The sequence below is a fragment of the Numida meleagris genome, chromosome 1 (assembly GCF_002078875.1).
Source record: "Numida meleagris isolate 19003 breed g44 Domestic line chromosome 1, NumMel1.0, whole genome shotgun sequence".
NCBI classification, from domain to species: domain Eukaryota; kingdom Metazoa; phylum Chordata; class Aves; order Galliformes; family Numididae; genus Numida; species Numida meleagris.
This window is the reverse complement of record NC_034409.1, coordinates 173,635,137-173,656,787: the sequence shown is the minus strand read 5'-3', so window position 1 is coordinate 173,656,787 and position 21,651 is coordinate 173,635,137. Positions and strand designations below refer to the sequence as shown.

General features: G+C 43.3%; 1 protein-coding gene across 1 annotated transcript in view; it reads right to left on the bottom strand.

Annotated features, from left to right (window-relative positions):
• The window catches only part of FLT1 (fms related tyrosine kinase 1), a 103,951-nt gene extending 83,778 nt beyond the window's left edge, over nt 1–20,173 (bottom strand). The window contains exons 1-3 of the mRNA XM_021378571.1: nt 19,866–20,173; nt 5,968–6,064; nt 5,431–5,651 (exon numbers count right to left, since the gene is read on the bottom strand). Coding sequence (XP_021234246.1) covers nt 5,431–5,651; nt 5,968–6,064; nt 19,866–20,151 — 604 coding nt within the window. The 5' untranslated portion in view covers nt 20,152–20,173. The remainder of the gene's footprint in view (nt 1–5,430; nt 5,652–5,967; nt 6,065–19,865) is intronic.

Here is a 21,651-nt window from a genome sequence, read left to right as displayed (position 1 = left end):
GGAATGGGACCTGACTTCATCTGACCTGATCCAGACATCTGTTTGAGGCTGTGATTAATCGCGACCTAGGAAAGGCATCTACTCAATTTACTCACAGATAGATGACTATGTTCCTTAAGAAAAAAAATCCCATTTTGTATGTGTGGAAGCACAATGTCTTTCTGTAATACAGGCTTTTCCATTCTTGCCTTGCCTTAAGCTGTAAAATAATAGTCTTTCTTTCTAAAACCTGAAGGAGGAAGGTCATGAGCTATAAATTAATAAACACAGAAGTCAAGAAAAGAAATAAAAAGGAGGGGAATACTTCATATCTGGAGCACATTCAGATACAAAGCATTGCTAGCATAATTTCAGTGATCTCTAGGCAGAGTTTGTTTTCCTTTAGAGCTAGTTACACTATGCTATCATCGACGTAGGTCCATAACATACTTAAAAAGTGACTTCAGTTCTTATGAAAAAATACTCTCATTCACTTTAACTAGGAAATTCACACTGCAGTAATTACCATGTTCAGAAAGTTAACTCTAGAAAGGCTTCTGGTCATCAGATCATTTTTTCAGTTCTGTCCCTCTCTCATGATGGATCATCTTGGAAATGTATTTCCATTTCAGTAGCAACTGTAAGCCCTGGTGAGGAAGTGAGATCTCAGGAAGCTGACTGTTCCTCCTTTGATGTTGCCAAAGCTTCCAAACCTCCTCTGCTCAACACATTGAAGCATGATATGAAGACCATGTAGACACAGTGACACTATAGAGGTACAGCAATTAGTGGTAATTTAGATCAGTGAGTCCTAGAGAGCTCAGTTTACTAACAGAAACCCCATTAGACACTAAAAATATGTCTATTTAGTTGATACAGATGTAGCATAGTTTAATCCCAACTAGTTTCCTTTTCATAACAGAGGTGATATCATATCATTGACTCTGAAAACGTAAGCCAAAAAGTACTGCTCATATATTAGAACTGTGCCAAGAGCAAAGAAGGAAGAGGCACAAGTTTTCCTAGGCCTCAGCAGGCTGTTTTATAGGTACATTACTTCTGAAGAAGGAAAAAGAAGATATTCCTCTTTACTGTTAACATTCAAGGTATTTTGTCTTGCTGCTGTTTACATCTGAATTATTTTGACTTTGAAGCTTCCGATCTCAGAGACCCTTCTGGGGAACTATTGTGCTATTGGGGAACCTCCCTTTTCTGCAGTGGGCTACTTTTGGGGTTTCAGGAGTCAGTCTACTCAAGCTAAATGTTAAATCCGTGTCAGTTCTGGAGCTGGATCCAGCTAGCAGTCAACAACTGGACCTCTCAAGGAGACAGGACATGCTCTGCTCCTGGTAGGATGCAAGTCTAGAGTTTGAAAAGGCGCTCAAAACCGTGGATGTTTTGGTATTTTGAAGCATTCAATAATGTTAAAGCTCTTCATTTTGTACTGTCCAACTTGAGACACATCTGAAGTCAAATATCAAAAATTAAGGGACATGTTTGATATTCCAGGCATCAGTGAGTACAAGCATAGCTCTCAGGACCTTTTGTTATCCAGCTCTGATTTGACTCATTTGACTGGAATCCTCTCAAAGGAAGACATCCAATTTCAGACTGTCCTCAAGATTCTTTGTCAAGTCAGTGATGAGAAACACGTACCAGAAGGTACTTTCTTTCTCTCTGTTATACACAGAAAGAGAATAGACAAATAACTTAGCACAGAGGTCTGATTTTAAAACAGAATATTTTAAGTGGTGCTCAGCTGAAGTATCAGTAAATGTCTTAGCAAGGAAAAGTATGTGGCCAGAAACATGCACAGTAGGAGTGTGAGGAGAGAAAAGGAGAGGAAGAACTGTATCTAAGTGATGGGCTAATATCTGAAGTCAAGTACGACTTCACTTAAAAATTCTGTGCTGCAGTAGAACTAAAACATTGTTCTTGTATATTAATAGCTGAAATCTATCTTCATCACAGGAACTAGCAACAATTAAACTTGAATCAAATTTTCTTCAAATTCCTGCAACAATCTAAACTTTCTATATTAATGTAATTGAACTTACTAGCTTTTCTCTGTTGTATCATGGGAACAGGTGATCAAAGGCAAAGGAAGAAAGAGATGAGAGCAAAGAACGAAGAGGACTGGAAATTTTTGAAGAAGAAAGAAAATGAATGAGCTCCAGCAACTGGAGAAGAGTGTCTTGGAACTACAGAAACAAAGGCAGACATAAAGAAAAGCCTTCAGCAATGTCCCTGGGGATGTCTGTGTAGGTTTCAAAATAGCCTGCTAATAGTGTGGGGTTTTTTAACTGTCTTTTCTACATAATGGTCACTTTCCAAGTAGAAAACTCCCCATGTCTTACTCCAACGTATACAGTGAGAATTCATTGCCAATCTTTCCATTTAACATACAGATAGCAATTGTGCAACAAAAGAAAGATAGGAGCAGTTTTGGGACCAGCGCAGTGGAGAAATTGGAGCAGAGGCTTACGTTTCATTTTGGATTGTTCCCATGAAAAGAAGTCAGCATATCAGTTTTCTTAGAGCAAAGTCCAAGGCTCTTGAGAGGCTTCATTTCCCTCACCTGATGTCTCAATTCCTGAGCTGTGTGTGGTCAAGAGTTGCTGCGGCATTCACTCCATGGTGCAACTCAGTAGTGACCTCTCCAGCTAAAAGCAGGGCGGTGCCAGAACTGGATCCTGAGCAAAATGTCACCAGTCTGCTGGTTCTTGAACACCCAAACACTGCACTTCATAACTTCAGAAATGTGTTAAGACGTCCCAAGACGTGGGATTTGCAGTTTCCTTCTCATCATCTTGCGTCTTATTTTTGTCCACAGAAGCTCACCTTCTGCCATAGCATGTTCTCATTCCTGAACCAAAGGATTTACTGGATTTACTGTGTTTCTTTTTTTTTCTTAATCCAGTTCATTTTCAGTATCACTCTAATTACGGAAATGAATAATGTTTTTAAAACAATCAGTGATGACTTCCTGTACAAACAATATCAGCTTTCCTGATTTGGACCATGTGTTTGTAAATAGCAACTATTTGTTCTCATCTGCAGCATGCTAAGACATGGGAAACAGGCACCTTGGGGATCCACATGGAGCTAATATGGGAAATGGACTGACACAACGTCCTGCCACAGGAAACAATACAAAACTAGGAGGGACCTGTCTTTTACAAATGTTTATTTCCTAAGCACCCAAAAAATTTCTTTAAAATAAAACTAAACTCAATAAAGATAGTCTTATCAGAGCATTTTACTATCCTCTTTTCTCTGCCACTCAACCCAGGCAATTGAATTTCATGTATGCTCACAGAAACATTGACTTATATTGATTCCCTATTTTCTTTCCAATGCTAATGCTACACTGATCAGAAAGGGTTAGTTTTGGCACTCAGAATCTCATTTCTTTTCAATTTGCTCAACATTTCTCCCTGAAATTGTAGAATTTTGGAGGACCAACATACCTTTCCCCACCTTGGGGCAGAGTGGGGCTTTCAACAGTCATTACATGAGCAGTTAGCTTGCAGCCTCCTTTGCCATTAGTAGATTACCAAACTCATATATATACTTCGTGAGACACAATCAACATTGAAGTGTTAAGAAACTGGCTTTCAATCAAAAGGACTGTCAAATTCCAAAAACTAAGATGCCAAAGATGTCTAACGTTGCTACAAGATAGTCCCTTCTACATTTTACTGGTTTTTGGCAGGCAAGGTCAGTCCAAACCAATTTCAATGGCAATATCAATGTTTAATAAACTTTCTTTAAAAAAGAAAAATCAAAATAACTACGGCGCTCAGGCCTTCTGCTTTATCTTTAAGAGATTTTTGGAGGGAGCTCAGGGGTTGTCCAAAAGCTATTATTTAATGACACACTTGTCTTCTGACATTTGAGTTAGGCAGATTAACTGACTGACATATATTTGATTGAGGTTCTCTTTTGGGTGCAAGGAAGCCACTTGCAGCTCAGGAAGCAGGGAAGAGTTAGGACGACCTACTGTGTCTTCAATTTATAATAATTCAGAATCTGGAAAAATTAACATGTCATACAGAAAGGAGACCAAGAAAACATGAAGGAAACTCATATAATACAAAGTGAATTAGCAGAGAGGTTCTCAGTAAGGGTCACAACTGTCCTTGCTCTTCTCATGTAGTAAATGGGGAGGATTGTGGGTAGATCTCAACTAAAGATAAGGTCCAAGGCAGGAGGTTCAAGGAGGTCCCATGGGAAATCCCCCATGGTGGGAAATTCAAAGAAATCATCCAAGAAAGTAAATGTTGATTGCTAGAATAATAACCTTCTACTTTCACCATGCCTTTTTGGATGCATCTGTCACTGGATATCCAGTGAATTACAGGTAAATAGTTGGGTGAGGAAAATACTGCAGTGTATTCCAGATGAAACAGAGCTGGATGAACACTATGAATTATTCAATAATTATCAGAAAGGCAACACACAATAATGGAGAGAGCTGTCTTATTTTCTGTCACTGTAGTGAGCGGTCCATTTGGTTCTGATTTTCCATAGCATCAGTCCCACTCTTTGTGTCACAGACTGAAAACAAAGGCTAATTCACTCTGATGTGAACTCATTAGAAGCAGCAGACACTTCATTTGGAAAAGTTCCAGTTGCATATTCTCTCTAATGCAGGCTTCCAAAATCCATGAATCCTGATACCCCATAGTAATCTACGAACTTTTTGTTGTAAAAATTGAGCAAAACTAAAATATATAATAAAACAATAAAGCTAAAGGTTTTATAATTTCTTCTTTCACTGTTGTTCATTTTGAATTCAACTGTTTTGAGAACTGTCTGATTAACATCCTGGAAGAAGACAGTATCAGAAAGCGATTTCTGTTACAACCTAACTGACCTAATTCCAGCATTTCCCATATATTGCACAATACTTGTTTGCTGAACACAGTTCTGTATTTATTTTGAATTCAATTATTCTAGATTTTTAAAATTGGTGTAACATGAACTGCAGAGCATTTTTCTGAATGTGACTTGCATGCAAATATTAATTTTCTATAGTGTGAGAAAATTCAGTGATCTAGAAAGAGCTTTGGCATCTTTCTGTCTAGAAATGCACAGTCTTAGGCAGGTTAAAGGGGACATTGCACCAGATAAATGGTTTTCATCAGTCATCCTCTGATTAAGATCTGATTTCACAAATTCACTTCCTGCAAACCCCGAGATACTCCAGGGGTCTGGTTGGGTTTAGTATTTTTCTTTCTTCATTTTATCCTAACTAATAAAACACTTGTTTTCAGAAGCTCTGACAAAGCAGATTTTATACATAAATCAGTAAATTATCATGACATTTGTGGAGCTGAAAATATAATTCAAAACCCTATTATTTAAACACAGCCGAGGTGAATTTTTTATCAATTTTGCTGCACTAAAAAAAAAGTAATAAGAAGCATTAAAATAACATGATCTTACCATTAATAAATACGTAGACTATAGATTCCCTCTTCTTTTTCGCTGGACTTGTTGGGTATTTGCAGCCATATCTTCCAGTGTCATTTGCTTGAGTTCTGCTCAAGGTCAGACTGCTGCAGGACTGCGTCCCATTCCTTCCACAGGCATACTTAATTACCTTCAGCCTTTTGCTGTCCTTACTTAGAGTTTCAGGCAAAGACCATGAATGAAGCATTTCCCCCCTGCAAATACAGATAAGGAAGCAGAAACAATTATGCTGGGCTGCGATGATATAGCTCCAGTTCCCAAGCTTTCTGTTTTATTATATTAGGCTATTTCTGGGGTTCTCTTTTATCTTGTTTTCCAAAAACAACAACAGAAACAACAAAGAACTACTAAACAATTGCCATTGAAGTTCACTCCCCACCTTTCCCCACAGCATAAGGTTTCACTGTTTTTTTTTGGTTTTTTTTTTTTTAATTTCAGCTACAAAAAAAAAGGAAGTATCAGGTATATGAATTCCCAGCCAAATTATGAGAAGCCAGCTCAGCTGGTTACCTGCATGTGAGATTTAAAGTCTGGCCTGCTTGAATAACGTGCTGTATGCCTTTCACGCTCAGCTCAGGAACTTTTAATTTTGATCCTGAAGTCGATCCTAGAAAAACAAAGAAGAAAGTAATTAACAATGACAAACCATCGAACTCCAAGTCCACTCACATTTAGGATGCTATACTGGAAGGAGGAAACAAAGCAAAGGCAGTGCCCCCCTCACCACACATAGATCTTCCTCTGGGTAAAATCCTGCTGCTTGCATCCTTCTCAGTATGAATTACTCAGGAAAGAAAGAAGAAATAAAAGCTATGCAAGATTTCGTCAACAGTTTTATTCTCAAACTGTTCACTGAGTGAACTGTGAAGAAATTCGGGACCTTGTGGCTGCACAATGAACCAGGGAAGTGTGTCCTCCAGCACTGCTGGCTGTGTTTCCTTAGGAAACGCTGCAATGGCAGCCTCTTGAATAGTTGGCCACAACCAGACATTGACCTCTGAGATCCCGAACTCTCACTCAAACACCTCGCTGCAAAGCTGGAACTGCTCTGGAAGGAGGCAAAGGGGATTTAGGACCTTCCCTTCCTGTCTCTGAAGGTCACAGCACTGTCACTCGGAGTCCCTCACTAGCTGCAGTCTTCCTTCGGTAAAGTGGTGTCAAAGGGCAACTGGACAGCTCTACAGTAAATTTTAAGAAAAAGTACCAGACCTGCTGCTTGCTGAGAAAACAAATACACCAACAAAGCTCCCATTGTGGCCAGACCATTCAAGTGTGATGAGAGAAACCCTGCGTACCTGGGTGTCAGTGTAACATGGGGTGGCTTCAGATGCTTGAAAATATCAAAGCAGGTTTCTTGCAAGTTGTGTGAAGGCAAGTTTTAGGAAGTCCATGGAAAAGCATCATGGGCAGAAGAGCAGAGGACTACAGGACCTTCTGGTGCATTAAGCCAACAAGCGTCAGGAAGGTGTAATGTTGTATCTTTGCACCATAGTAGGCTATTGCCACAAAAGCTTTCATGGCAAGCAGAGAGAAATGCATGGCCGGGCAAAGAAGCAGTCCTTGATCCTACTGCCTTGCACTGACAGCAAAGTGTTCCACAAGCAAAGAACACAAATATTTTGCAAGACTTAAGCCAGTTTAAGTCTAAACCTGGACCTGACTGCAATTAGTGAAGATTTTAGTGTTGAAAGAGAAGATCAGTGAGTACCCCAGCTCACTTTACTCCAAGAGAAAATATTTAATTGTCAACACATGAGAGAAGCACAACTGTGTAAACAAGGGTACTGTGGATTTTCCGCTAGAACTCTGTCAAATATAGCTTGAGTTTAGCTACTTCAAACCCTTCTAAGAGGTTCCTACCACAGCCAAATACCAATAGCCATATGTACCACACACAGCAGAAATAAGTGAGTTCCATGTGGCTGCTATGAATCACCACTGGGAAGGCCAATCTTTCACTGACTGCAGAAGGAACTATAGGGCAACAACTCTTGCTGAGTCAGGCAACCTAACCTTGAATGTACAAACTCTGTTCAACTGGATGCACCAAATTCAGCAAGTTTTACCCAGCAGTTATGCATCAGAGGATAGGAACTCCTTCAGTCTAAGAAAGGCCTAGAATGCAAGTCTCCGCTTTTGGGGAGAGTTGCTAAAAGTACAAGGATTTTGTACAAAAGGTAAGGAGGCACTGCCTTCATTTGCTCTTGTTTAGCTTTTTCTGGAAGTGCCAGCTGCACTCCATTTGTCAGTAAGTATTTCCCACTGTAGCTGCGGCCATAGCAGTGTTCCTGTATATCCTAACATTCATCCCTGTTCAAAAGAAAATTTAAAGTGTACACTTACACGCAGAGATAAACTAAGTTGTAGCCCACTTGAACAGGCTTCAAGCAAACGCATAACAAGCTTTCAGAACAAAGAGAAGTTTTCAGGACCTTACCACAAATATTACCAGAAATTTGAATGGTGGTACAGTTCAAGTACACAGACTTCCTCTAAGATTTGTCTAGAAAAATCAGACTTTCAACTAGAAATGAATACATTTTTTCAGCTGTTAACAGGAGAGAAAGAAAGGATACAGCAAATCTTTGAAGAAGCAATTTGTTCCGTGGTATCTTGCAGGCATACATTTTTCTCACCTACCATTTAAGGATCTCAACTCTGAAATGGTGGATCTGCCAAATAGCACACTGTGCTTTTATGGGGTAGTCTCTTGTAGATGCATGCAGTCTTTGAGTCTTGAGAACTTTCAGTTCTGAAATAATGTCCCTGAAGCTAAATACTAAGAACTTGAGATAAGACCTGTATTTCTCTCATCCTCCTACTATCAGAGGATGAGATGCTCCATGCTGGGTGAAGGGCTTTGCTCGGCGCTGCCGGAAGCACCCTGCCAGCAGCAAAGGCAGCCAGGCGCAGCATGCTTGCACCTGACCCATGCCGGGACCAGAAGACCAGACCTGGGAATGGGAACTGCTCTTGTTTTCCAAGTCTGCCAAAGGTGAAGGGCAAGAAGGCATCATAAAGGTTACAAATTTTTCTCTTGGTAACTCTACGTAGATATAAGAAAAGACACCCACATGCAAATCTCAAGATTTGTCTTTAATTAAGCATACGAAACATGGCAGCCTGGTAGCACATGGCTTTAGAGTTATTAAAATCAAATGAAAAAAAAATATATAATCTTTTCACTCTCACCCTTTAGGCAAAAAAAAAAAGCCAGATATGCTGGGTACGTATTGAAGCTGTTGCCCTTTTACACGTATTACATGTCTCTAAAAGACACCATAGTATTTGTAAATGTTATGGGTGCAATCTTAAGGAGTGCTTAGTGTTCGTCTAACTTTGCTCCTATTGATATAAGCCTGAGTTACACCATTATTTCAAGTACATTTCAGACACAACTCCAGTATTTAATCACATTAATATTCAAAACCTAGTATCAGTGTATTTTGTATAATATATCAGATTTTTAATTTATTCTTTAATTTAGCTTTCTACTGACAAAAAGCTGAATTAAAAGATCATATTTCTGGAAAAAACAAGATAAGATTCTTACCAGCAGAGATGCTCAGTCTGAAGAAAAATAACTTAATTGGACATCCTATCTACTTATGGGTCATTAGCTTTGTTACATTTTTAAATGCTCCAAAACTGATGCAGAGTACAAACGCAATGGAGTTTGACATGTTTACTAGAACAGAAAAGGAAAGGAGAATAGCAGGGAAATTCCCACTGTCAATATTTAGAAGTGGATTATGCCCTCTCCGTACCTTCTCTGGGCATTTTACTTGACACTGTCTTTTCTGAAGGGTCATGGCTCAACAGGACACATTCACTTATCATTATGCCCGTCACTAGGCGACCATCAGCAACCTACCCTCACACTGACCTACATTGGGGGGTGCAACTTCTTTTCAACTGACAACAAGAGAACTAATTAATCCTGATAAGTGAGGAATCTCTCCCCATAGGGAAAGGGGTGATTCCTCCGTGTATTCCATTTGTTTTGGAAGGCTTATTAGATATATGTAAGAGTCAGTCAATGTGATTGCTTAATTAACAAGCAAACATCAATTTGGACTGCAGAAGTTAGTCTAAAAATTAATTATGGAAGGATTTTTTTTTAATGAAAGCAGAGGGTATAATCTGTAATTTGCAAAGAAACAAAAGAATAAGCTTTGTTCAATTATCAAAGCAATGCTTTTTCTGAATGAACAGAACTTAGAATTATTTGTTAACCAAAAACACAGATTACGAGTAACTAAACAAAAAAGGTAAAATAGCCTACATATATTTTTCCAGTATGATGTGCGAGCTCAACTCTACAGACATCAAAGTAACCATGCATACAAGATCAATCTTCCAATGATTTTGGATAAATCTCAATTTCTCTTAAAAGAACAGATTAACTGAACTCAAAATCAGGATCATATTCCAGATTATTGCCTTTGTTCTAATTTTTCCAGCCTTACTTTTAAAATTCCTTTTTATAAACTTGGAATTTCTGTTACCTTAGACTAAAGAAAGGAAACTCAAAAGATAACTCCATGCCTTAGTTCAAAGAAACAAACTACATTAGAAGTTATTAGAGACTGCCCTGAGGTGAACAGACTTGGTGGTCTTCAACATCTTTTTCATAATTTGAGGCTAAGTGATCCTCCAGCCACTACAATTATCCTGAACACGTTGACTAATCTGTTTTCACCTGCACAGTGAGAGGTTAAAGAGAATGTTCAGTTTATCTTTGCAGCTTCAGTGTGTATAAAGAATCTGACCTTCTGGTTTAAAGTGCCATCTGTGAGCAATAAAGTTATCCATCAAGAAGTAATTGTTTCAGTCATCATTGGATTTGCACGTGTGTTAAAGCTGGCTAAACATAACCAATCCTTTGTGATTTTTACCACCAAATATAATTTCCTCCTGATTGAAACACATTCTGCAAAAATATATTTTGCATGAGACAGTCATGAACTGGAAGTGGAATGCTCATATTATCTGAATCAGGTCTTCACCTTTCCATGCTCCTTAAGATGCAGGTCATTCAGATCAGATGTAGTCCAGGACTTCATTCTTGCTTATGACCACTTCTGTGTGAGTCATCCCATTGAAGGGAATGGAGACACCCACACGTGCAACTAGTAGGCAATTGCAGAATCTTGCCAAAATAATCAGGAGCACTCAGAAGGCTTACCTTCAGTGCCTTTCCAGTGAAACAAGTTGAATGACCTTAACCAGAACACAGCAACAAGTGAATCTCATATGGGGTGTATGGCTTTAATCCATTTTGTAAAATCTGGGATAGCGTTAGTTTTCGTTATTTCAGAGTTCCCTTTGTAAACTGTTGTATCACCATCTCTTCTAAAGGTACGTAAGAGGAGGGCAAATATAGCCTTTGTATTTTTGGTCAGACAATCGTATCTATCCATAAGAACTTTGCTTATATCATTACGCCAAATCACTCTATTTAAAACATATGAGACGGAGAAAAAGGAACTTCTTGTAAACTCCCAAGAGCTATTTAAAGTCGTGGTTAACATCCTATCGTAACAAGAACAACTGACCAGCAGTTCCCCATAGTTTAATCAACATTGAAATTCCCACCAGCTTCAATACTTGCATTTATAAGACAAAAGAGTGACTGCTGGTGGCAGCTGCTTGTGCCTCCCCATGGCAGCAACAGCTCCATCCCGTGTGCTCTGCCAGGGTCTCTGGAGTTTGGACATAGGCAGCATGGTCTGGTTCCTGCACCCGGCGGTAGAGCACTGTCTCCACTGTCCCCGCTCAGGTACAGTCTCCAGAAAACTCCTACAAGCCATGAGCTACCCTGAGGCTCCAGCAGTACCTCAGGTCTGTCAGGTGCCACCAAGGCCTCTGCTCCCAGGAAGCCTCACAGTCCTTCATGCACCTGATTGCACATCATGTTTCTGAAGCAAATCCAATCCCCACACCTAAACTTGGCACAAGAGGAACTAGGAGAACTTATCTGCCATGGAGCATGCAGGGAGGCCTACAGTACAAGCCAATGCTGAGCAAGCTCCTGATCCAAACCACCAAAACGTAACCCTTATTTTGATCCAAGCAGAACTTTGCAGGGCCATCAAGGGCTGCAGGGAATGGCAAGGGTTAACAGACATAGGCCCATGAGCCATGAGGTGGCTTTGTCCCCGTTTCCTGTTTGCTTGGTGCAAGGAGAGGCACTGTGCGTGCTTGCAAGCAGGAGCACACTGTGGGCAGGATAAGTGCTTCAAGCTGTCTCTCTCCTCTGTGGATCTGCCCCTTGCACATGCCTCTGCCATGACTGAAATGTGCTCTCATTTGCTTTCAAGATCAAGAAAACTGTTAGAAGCTAGTCACTTACAAAACACACACTGATTCATGAACATCATCATGTTCATTGATTTATCCCTTTCAGGCTCAGAAGGGACATTCCAATTATCAGGTCTGATGCTCTGCACAACACACACCCAGTGATTTCTGGATCAAATGCTTGAAGCTGACGAATCTCAACTGTAATTTGAGAATTTAAAGTACTATTAGGATGCAACAGACAACCAATAAAATGGATAGGTTAATGGGTGAGAGAGCTGAGCTTCTGTGTGACACTGAATCATAATGGAGTCCAAAAAGAATAAGGCTTACATCTGTAGACTGGGAGTCCTGTGCAGGTTAAAATGCCTTGACCCCAACTCCATACCCTGGAATTAAAAATGTCAGCAGGGCAAATGGACTCATTACTGCCTGAGAAAGGTCTCCACAGACACAAAATGATGTGTGCCTATTTTTTGAGCCAGTGTCTCTATCTCCTCTCAGTTCTGGACCTCAAAGCAAGTGACAAGAGTTTATTTACTGTGTGTATGCACTTTCTGTGCATAGATGCATAAGTATGCTGATACAAGATTAGATGCTGTAGTGGCAGGGCATGACACAAAGTGCCTAAAAATAGAGCAAGTACAGTTCTGATAGCGCTTCATTATCACATCTGAGCAGGATGCACAACTGGGCCAATATAGCCAATAGCCATAAATACAAACATATTTCCCCAATTTTTGCCACTCATTTGCCCAATATTTTGCCAGTATTTTACTCCATCTAAGTAAGGCACAGCTTAATGATTTCAGATGCCTGTGATAAAGCCGTTCTGTTTTAGTTGTTCATTTAGATATGTAGAAAGGTAGATTTGGAAATTTAACAAGCTGAAATCACACTTGGTTATTCAAAATAAATGTGACACTGGTTACAGCCAACTGAAAACATCACAACTTCGTGTCACACCTGGGCAGCTGGAAAGCCACAAGGATGGCCATGGTGAAGCAGTTCAATGCATTGTGCCCAGGCAATGTCTGCTCGAAGGCACTCAGATCACCATCTCATCAAACCTTGTGTCCTGCCTGCCCGAAGGTCACCAGGTGTCTGTTAGGCCTGGGCACTTTACATAAGGCCAGTTAAAAATTAATTTTGAAATTCAACATTCAGGGAACCTGAGTAAAAAAAAAAAAACCACCAAAATCTTAGTTTCCTCTTTCGTCCATCCAATTTTATTGCATCTGGAAACTTAGTATCTGGAAATGAGAACATCTGTCACCATCTAGCATGGCAGAGGTGCTTGTTTCATTGATACGTGATGAGAAATATGTAGATGAGTAGTAGCTGGAGAAATATGTAGGTGACACTATGTAATGAGAAAGCCATTAACAGAGAGGAAGAAAAATCAGCCACAGTGACAAACTTTTTCCCCACTGAGTATATGGAATTGAAAATGGGAATCCAAATGTATAGCCTAATGCCTGCATTACAAACTACTAAAAACCACTACAAACACCTCCATCGCAAACACATGTCAGTCTTTCCATTAACTAGTATAGTGGGAAAGTATTGATACAACATAAAGGCAAAGAAAGTACATTATAAACACAATTCATTTTAAATTCCTATAATTAGGTATTAAGGGAGTAAATTATTTTTTCTTTTCCTTACCAAATTACATTTCTTTACCAATTGGATACTTAAGATTTGTTACAGATTTCCCGACAAGAGAAATTAAGCAGTATAGTAGGATTGAACCGGACGAGTGATTCAGATCAATGTCTCAGAAGGCAAATGGCCTAGCTGCCAATAACCTGCCAGCTCAGCCAGCAAAACGGTCCTACCAAATCCATTTGAGACCATATTGTTCATTAAGCTCTGCAAGCAGGAATAAATTCAGAACTAAGTTAAATAAAACTTAAAGCAAAACTGCAGGATTCACTTAAAGCTGCCGGTTATTATTTCCAGTGCTCTACCATTACAGCTGAACTGTCCCACAACTCTCCAAGTAAAAAGAAAGACATAGTTGGAAATCAGCTTTCTACTCTAAGGGTTGAAAACAAGAAAATAACTAATGCAATGCAACAGTTTAAACCAGAGAGATGAGTAGAAGAGTCCATACAGCAGACTCCCTTTTTTACTTTCGGACCACCTCTACTCTGAAGTTTAATTTTGATAATTAATTAATCAAAAGTAATGCAAGAACATCCAGAGTGAGCTTCCTCCTGGAGCTGATGTTACAGCTGGGACTGCTCCCTCTGGCTGACAGTTCCTCTGGGTTCTGCACTGAGGATCCTTCCATTCTTCATCATAAAGTCAGCCCACTCACCAAGGGCTGGTATGAAACAGGTCAGTGCTTTAGTTGGTTTTGGTGGGCTTATGGACAATAGATAAGCCAAGGTGAGGACAGCACTAGCTGAACAAATCAGATCATGTTTGGCTTTTTTGGCATGCAAAGTGTTCCTTGATGAACAGGCCAAGAAGCCAAGCCCCTTTTACAGTTAAATGGCATGTAAAATACAAAGTCTAGGTAGGTGCACATGCAGAATTCTGTCAAGCATGTCTTTGGCTTGATTTACACCAGCAAATTATAATCATTAATGCTTAGGGTGAATGTGAACTGTAGCACTGCATGAAACAGAGGCAGGTTTTCACACCAAACCCTACCAGGGCAACAAAATAAGAAAATCTTCTATATTGCACAATACAATGCAACATGACCCCACTATGGTGCATCCATTTGCCATAAAAATAGACAACATCTGAATTTTGGCAGGCTAATTTTGGTTATCCTGACTCTCAGTCCCATGTTCTCTTAGTAAATCACAGTGGATTGGAGATCACACTACCAAAAGAAAAAAAATCATCTCTGAAGAATTTTACCAAGTAGCTGCTTTTTGTGCAAGGTTTCTTGAGGCTTCCCTAAAGATTAGATGTTGGACACCACCAAAGACACAACACAGAGCTACAGGGAGCTGACCCACGATGGCAGCTCTCACGCTTCTCTTACTACTGGTCCACAGTGACCCCGAAGAGAGGTTTTTCCATGGAGGAAGGACAATGGGAACAAAAGGAACAAAGTCCTGCGGCAGAGAAGTATCCCACAGGAAGGACGCTGGGGCGAGCTGTGTGAAGTTGTGGAATGCCTCTCACAAAGCGCCCTCGTGCTCCTCCCTCACCACTCCCCACGCACTGAGCAGGGGGTCCCGTTCCCAGAGCTTCCCGAGGGAACTTCCCAGGAGGAGGACATCTGCACAAGGTCCCTGCTCTGCAAGGGCCACTGTGCCCACTCGCCCCTACTTCCGGGCGCGGGGCAGAAATAGTATCAACCTATTGCCCCAGCATCTCTAAAATACTGAAATCCTGGAAACAGTTTCCTCCTGATCACCCCCCTGACCTCCAGCTGCTAAAGAAGCAAAGAACACCTTGTTTCAAGGCAATAGCTCCAAAAGAGGGAATATGACTTAAAAGGGATTGTATTTAGGAGAGCTTACTGTCAGATATCTATGGATGCTAGAAGGGTATCCCTATCACCTAGCAAAATGCTGAAATCATGCAAACAGAAGCTGGTGTCAATCCCATCATACTGGATTGTGATATAAGTATGGTACAGGGGTGACTTAACATTGGGGATATAGACAAATCAATTTTGGTTATGAAAATCAACTGTAGTTTGACTGAGAAACAGTGGGGACAGTAAAACCAAGTCACTGGGAATATGAACCTTTCAATTCTCCATTAACACAAACCAAACCAAAATTTAGGGTAGAAGATGAATAGATCAGTCACTATTTTGCAAGAATCAATCACAGTCTTGAGTAACACAGAGGTGTCATTAGCAATATCCTCCTCTCCATAACCGTTGACATGTCAAAGGTGACACAGCTCCAGCCACCATGTCACGAAACAAAACAGCAACCACCAACCATGACGTAAAGCAGAAGAAACAATCATCTACACTCCCAGTACAAACTCCTCCATATATCCTACTGGTCCGGGACTTCAGTTTCAGGCAACAGTACCCCTGACATGCAGGTTTGATTTTTTTTCTCCCATGCCCTTGCATTTCTCAATACATTGCAGCTTTGCTTATCTCTGGAATGAAGTCATTCTGCCAGTCACAATGGGCAAAATACTGCACCACACTTGGCTTTGGAGCAAGCACTTGGTTTTTACTTTTCCAACTGCTTCTTGCTGCGTACCTGAATTTTTCTTTTAACCACGTGGATTTATATGGCGCTGACTCCAATCACAGAGCAATGAAACTGAACTTGGTAAGCGACAACTGTCTGCACACATTCCTGTCCATCCCTGAATCAATTTTCAGATGAGCAGTTCCCTCATGGTAGGATTAGAAGTCAGGTCGCTCAGTGCCGGGAATGCTGGGAAGGTCATTCCCCAGCTGAGGCTTGCGTGTAGTATGAGCGCATCACAACATCAAAGAGAAAAGAGGCAGGTGCTGTCCACGGGTAGAGTCCATGCTCAAGTACACATAGAAATGATTTCCCATGTTCTTATAAATATTGATAGAGAAAATAAAGCAACAGACTGCTGGGGGCAAAGGACATAAAGATGAAGCATGACCGAAGGGAGCAGTTTGCTGCTGAAGGTGTCACACCAATGGGAGAGGTTTCCCCCCAGGGGCAGTGGTGGCAGCGGTGGCTGAGCACCAGTGCTACATGGCAATGCTGCTCTCAGAGCAGGGTGGCTTTCCATTCCCTCTGGGGCTGATGACAGGAATTCCAGCCCCTTGTTTTAGGGAATCCAAGGGAGCAGTTTTGCTGATAAAGCACCATCACAGCCCCACTGGACACAGATTGTTGAAATGCCGAGCCTTTGCCCTCCTCTGCTGAGCCTCTTCCTTTCCCAATCTCAGTTGGACACAAAAATTAGCAACTTGATAAACATTTGTGCTTGATGTTTCCAAACCACATTAAAGCGTAAGGACTCAGCAACTGTCCTGAAAATCTGGACAACTTCCTTTTGTCCTATACACCCACACAGTGCAAAGGGCTACTGGTTTGAGTCTTTGTAGCATCTGACAATAATAGCTTGGCATGTTGGCTACTGTTCACGTGTAATAAAAAACAACAAATCACAACCAAACTAATCTCCAGTTCTCCCCAGTAACATTTTTTTTAGGGTTCTGGATGTATTGGGTCATTCTAGATACAAAGATCTTTACTAGAGCACATGCCAAGTACTCACTTCCTTGTGCATGAACCATAAGGAAGTCGCTGGCTTAGCCCAAAGCAATTGCTCCAGATTACACCAACTATGAGAGGATGAAATCTGGATTTCTGTAGAGTATGTGAGCAAAGCTCCTGCATGGTAGAACACCAGTAAGTCATTTAATGGATTTTCTTCAGGAATGACAAAAAACCATGGCAATATTAACAACTTTTTAAAAGCCTGTGTTATACTACAAGGTCTAACTCTTCTGCCTAACACGGATGTAGCTTGACATTTTTAGGGAACCCAAGTTCCATGAAGATTCAGAAGTGGAAAAGTCCATTTTTCAGCACTCTGTTGAGATTTCCAGCCCTAGTTCTAAGTTAGACATCTGTAGCTGCACATCCGTGCTGCTGTTTCAGCTGAGTACCCAAATGAAATAGAAACCTTAACATATGAGCTTCAATCTGAACAGCACTTTCAGGGAAGTCAGGTTAGTTATTGCAAGAAATTAACCTCAACGCAGTTTAGATTTGACCCAGAATTACTTTCTTCATTTTTTCCAGCTGACCATGAAATTGAAAAGACCATCGGTCACTGGAGATGCTGATGATCTAGTTCCAACTGGTATAACGCAGGCTTGTATAGCAGTGTCCACAGATAAGATTGTAATATATTCTCTTTATCTTCTAGCTGCTAATTGTGAGGAATTGCCAAGGTGCTGACAGCTGGAAATAAAGCTGATTTATCCATCTCATGCTTCTGGAAATATGGACACAAGGTCCTAGATCCAGGCTGCAGAATCTGATCTTTTCAGGATTTAAGCTCAGTCCTTCACATTCTTAAATGCTATTGATTAAAATTATTGTCATACAAAGTCTGTGACTGGGAGATCAAACCTAAATATTGCACCAAAGTCTTCATGTCAACCATTGTGTATACAGTCTTTAGCTTAATTGTATGCAATATAGTTTGTGGGATAAATACATACAAATTACAACAAAAATATATGCAAGTACTGTGCAAAACAGAGACGAAACATTCTTCTTTCCTCTGATAGCTGAAATACAAACGTGCATAGAAATACCAGAGGGCTGAAGTGCTCAAGAGTCACAAGTCAAAGAAACATAATTTCCGTAATTTCCTTTATCTCATTTTTCAAATGGAAACTCTCGGGGCTTTTAGTCTTCATGTTGTTTGGGGGAAACTGGAATTATTAAGTAGCCACATACAAGTTAAAGCTCTCTTTCTGTCCCTTCACTATGGAGCTGTCTGTAGTAACACCTGAACCAATGACTCTGTGAATCTTCTCCAGTACCAGTCAGTACATGGAAACTCAGCTGACAATTGCAGAGACTGAATTACAAGAGTGGACCATTAAGAACACTTAGAAGGGGAAGCGCTGGACAGCTTGAGTGAGAGTTTCAGGTAAGCAGGCAGTGAAGGAGGGCGAAATGGGAAGAAACCCCTAGAGATGAATAGCAGAGAACATCCCACCACTTCACCGACAACTCTGGAATGCTGTATGCCTAGGAGAGTTTTAGTTCTGGCCCAGAAGAAGCCTGATCAGCCCACCTGGGATGTTCAGCCAAACCTCCGCAGTGAGGATTTTCTTTTTTTAAGAACAAGAAAGAAGGAGAACGCAACAAAATTGAAGATACTGAAAAAGTCTGAGTTCTGGATTGGAGCTAAATCTCCCACACTATTAAGAGAGGAAAGAAATACAAATTTCCAGCACCAGTTGTAAAGGCATGCAGCCACGCAGCGGAGAAGCACTGCTCCGTACCTACTGCACTTGAGCCAACTCCAGGGCATGCGGCCCCACTGCCCCGCACCCAGCACACCGGGCTTCCCCTAACCAAGCCAAGCCTTCCCCATTGGAGGTGGTGTAGGGTGCACGCGCCCCTGACAGTGCCTGGAACAGGAAGGTGAGCCAGGGTCCCTTACAGCGCCTGGATCACAGAGTCTACCTTCTCCCAGGACAGTGGGTTTGCCGCAGTTTGCACAATGGGAAACCTTTCCGACAGGAAAGAGGAAGCCGGTGCCCCAGCGCAGCTCAGCACCGCGGGAGCCCATGTGGGAGAGGGACACCGAAGTTCAAGCTCAAGCTGTGAAGGAAGCCTGGCAAGGATTTCGACCCATGTTTCCTGTATCCACGACGAGAGTCCCATGCCTGTGCCTATTTCATCCCTATGCCAAGGAGGGCACAGCAGAGAAAAAATAATGCGGGGAAATTAACTCTTCCTGAGGAAAAAAAAATATATAGAAGGATACCTATATGTCTATATCAAAGCTGATGAATCAGCACTTCCCGAGCAGGAAAACGTCCCGGCGGCGCGGCCCCGCCAGCTTTCCTCCGGGCAGCGCCGCAGCACCGGGGCCGCTCCGAAGGGGCTCAGCCCCCGGTGGGGACTCGCTCCCCCCGATCACGGCACTTTTTCGAAGTGAGAAAAAACAAAGCGACCAACCCCCAAAAACATCGCGATTAGGCAAAGCGAATTTTTGCAGCGGGCGCGGAGCCGTCCCTCCACACGCAGCCCCGCGGGATGCGGGCGGCCCCGTCCTGCCCCGCCGGGAGTGACCCGCGCCGCGCTCCCCGCCCTGCCCGCACCGAGGGAACGGGCACCTTTCCGCCTGACGGGCAGAACTGACGCTCGGAAACTAAGCGGGCTGGAAAGCAGCATGCCTCGCGATCAGAGCTTCTTTTTCCTCCTCGAGACACGGGTTCGGACATCGCGACTCGCCGCGCTGCGAAAGGGGCTCGGCACCCCCGCGCACCCTCTCTCTGCTCCCGCCCGGGGAACGATGGGCGGCGGGCGGGCAGGTGCCCACCGGCTGCAGCGGCGCGGCGGGGGCAGCCGCCGATGGGGCACGTCGCGGAGGTCACGGAGAGCCCGGGGCCGGGAGGGGGGCGGCGGGGGCCGGCGGACTCCTACCTGCGAGCAGGAAGGCGGCTCCTAGCAGCACGGTCCCTGAGAGCAGCTGGCGGGGCATGGTCCTGCCCGAGGCGGCGCGGGGCTCTTCCCGTGGAGACGGCAGAGAGGCGAAGACGCCGACCGGGCTCCGACGGGCTCTTCTCGGTGCCGGGCTCCTCCCGCGGTGGTGGAGATAGCGGCGCGGCATCAGCATCCAGCGGCCCCACAGCCCTCCCCGCCCGCCCCGTCCCGCGGAAAGGGAGTGTCCGCGGCCAGCCACCCTGCTAGCTTCACCTCTCGCGGACATCAATTAGCGGCCGGCCGCGGCTTCGCCGATTTATAACTTCTCCACCCCTCACCGCGCACCCCATCCCGCCCCCGGCACATCCTCCGCCGGGAGCACGCCCTCCCCCGGCCGCCTCCCCGCCGACGGCGGGCACCGGCCTCTCCCCGTGGGGCTCTCGGCTCCGGCCCCGCGGAGTTTCCAGCCCCACCGGCAGACCCCGGAGGTCTCCGGTGCGGTGCTCGGAGCGCCCCGGGGGGCGGACGGAGAGAGTGGCCCCGAGCGCACAGAGCGGCCAAGGCAGGGAGGGGCACCGCTAGTGGTGTCCCCAACGCTAAGGATGTCCCAGGAGCCTGCCAAGGCTATGGGACCATAGAAATAGGTCTTTGGCCTGATCCGGTGCGGCCCTTCCTATATTTTTATGATACAAACGAAGTCTCGAGAGCATCTGCACAGGGCAGGTAAGTGGGACCAACACCTGCTTTAAGGAGAAGGAAATGGAGACACATTGAGAGGCTGGGCGGTTGGTTCAAGGCCATAGGAAGCTGGTCACAAGAACCACAGACAGAACGCAGATCTTTTGCATCCCACCAGATCATCCTGTGTGACAAAAAAGATGAGAAGTTGGTGTTGTTTTTAACTCAAGAACTGATTAACTTTCAAGTTTAAAGTCGGTGAGCATATTTCCTGCATGCTTCTGTCCAGCTCCCATTCACAAACGACACCCTGAGCTAAGAATTTCAGGCTGTATTTTCCAATCTTCCTGCTCCCAGCTGAGACCTTGGAAATAAAATAGCTATGGATATCTTCCCCCTCATCTGCTTGCACCATGGGGGGAAGAACCTAGAAGATTTTTCCCGAAGAGGATGACTCATGACAAGTCACCTCCTCCAGAGGAGAGGACAGCAGCTGGGAAAACAGCCGCTCAATGAAGACAGTGCAGCCAGAAGTAGGAACTAGAACGCTGGGCATCCTGACAGCTCAGACCCCCTAGGAGCCAGGGCTCCCGTGCAAGGAGCAAAGGGAACTGAATGTCCCTGCCTCTGACCTACCCAGTGCTGAGTACGTGCTGAGTCTGAGATGATGCAGGCCCCATCACAAGCTCCACGGCCATACCACACCAGCTCCACACCCTCTTCACACCTCCTACATCACAGCTGCATTCATTCATGGCCTCCAAAGACCACAGCACTTTGGCAAGATGTACCTCCTTCCTTCTCCAAACATGTCCTCAGCTCCTGACCCACCCGAGGAGCTGAGGAACAGGGAGGGCAAACCTGAAGACCTGCTCATAACCCCTCATCATTCTCCTTGTGCTAAAGCCAGGGGAAAGAGAGACATGGAGCTTACAGAAAACTGGAAGGACCTCAGTAGTGAGATACAGAGAAGAAAGAGGCAGTGGACTTTCCCATGAAGCAGAATAAAAATGCTGTGCCTCCATGAAAGGTATCTCTGAATGCTTCGTCTGACGCATCTGGACAGATGGACAGGGCTCATGTGAAGGCGAGGGCAGTTCCTATTTTT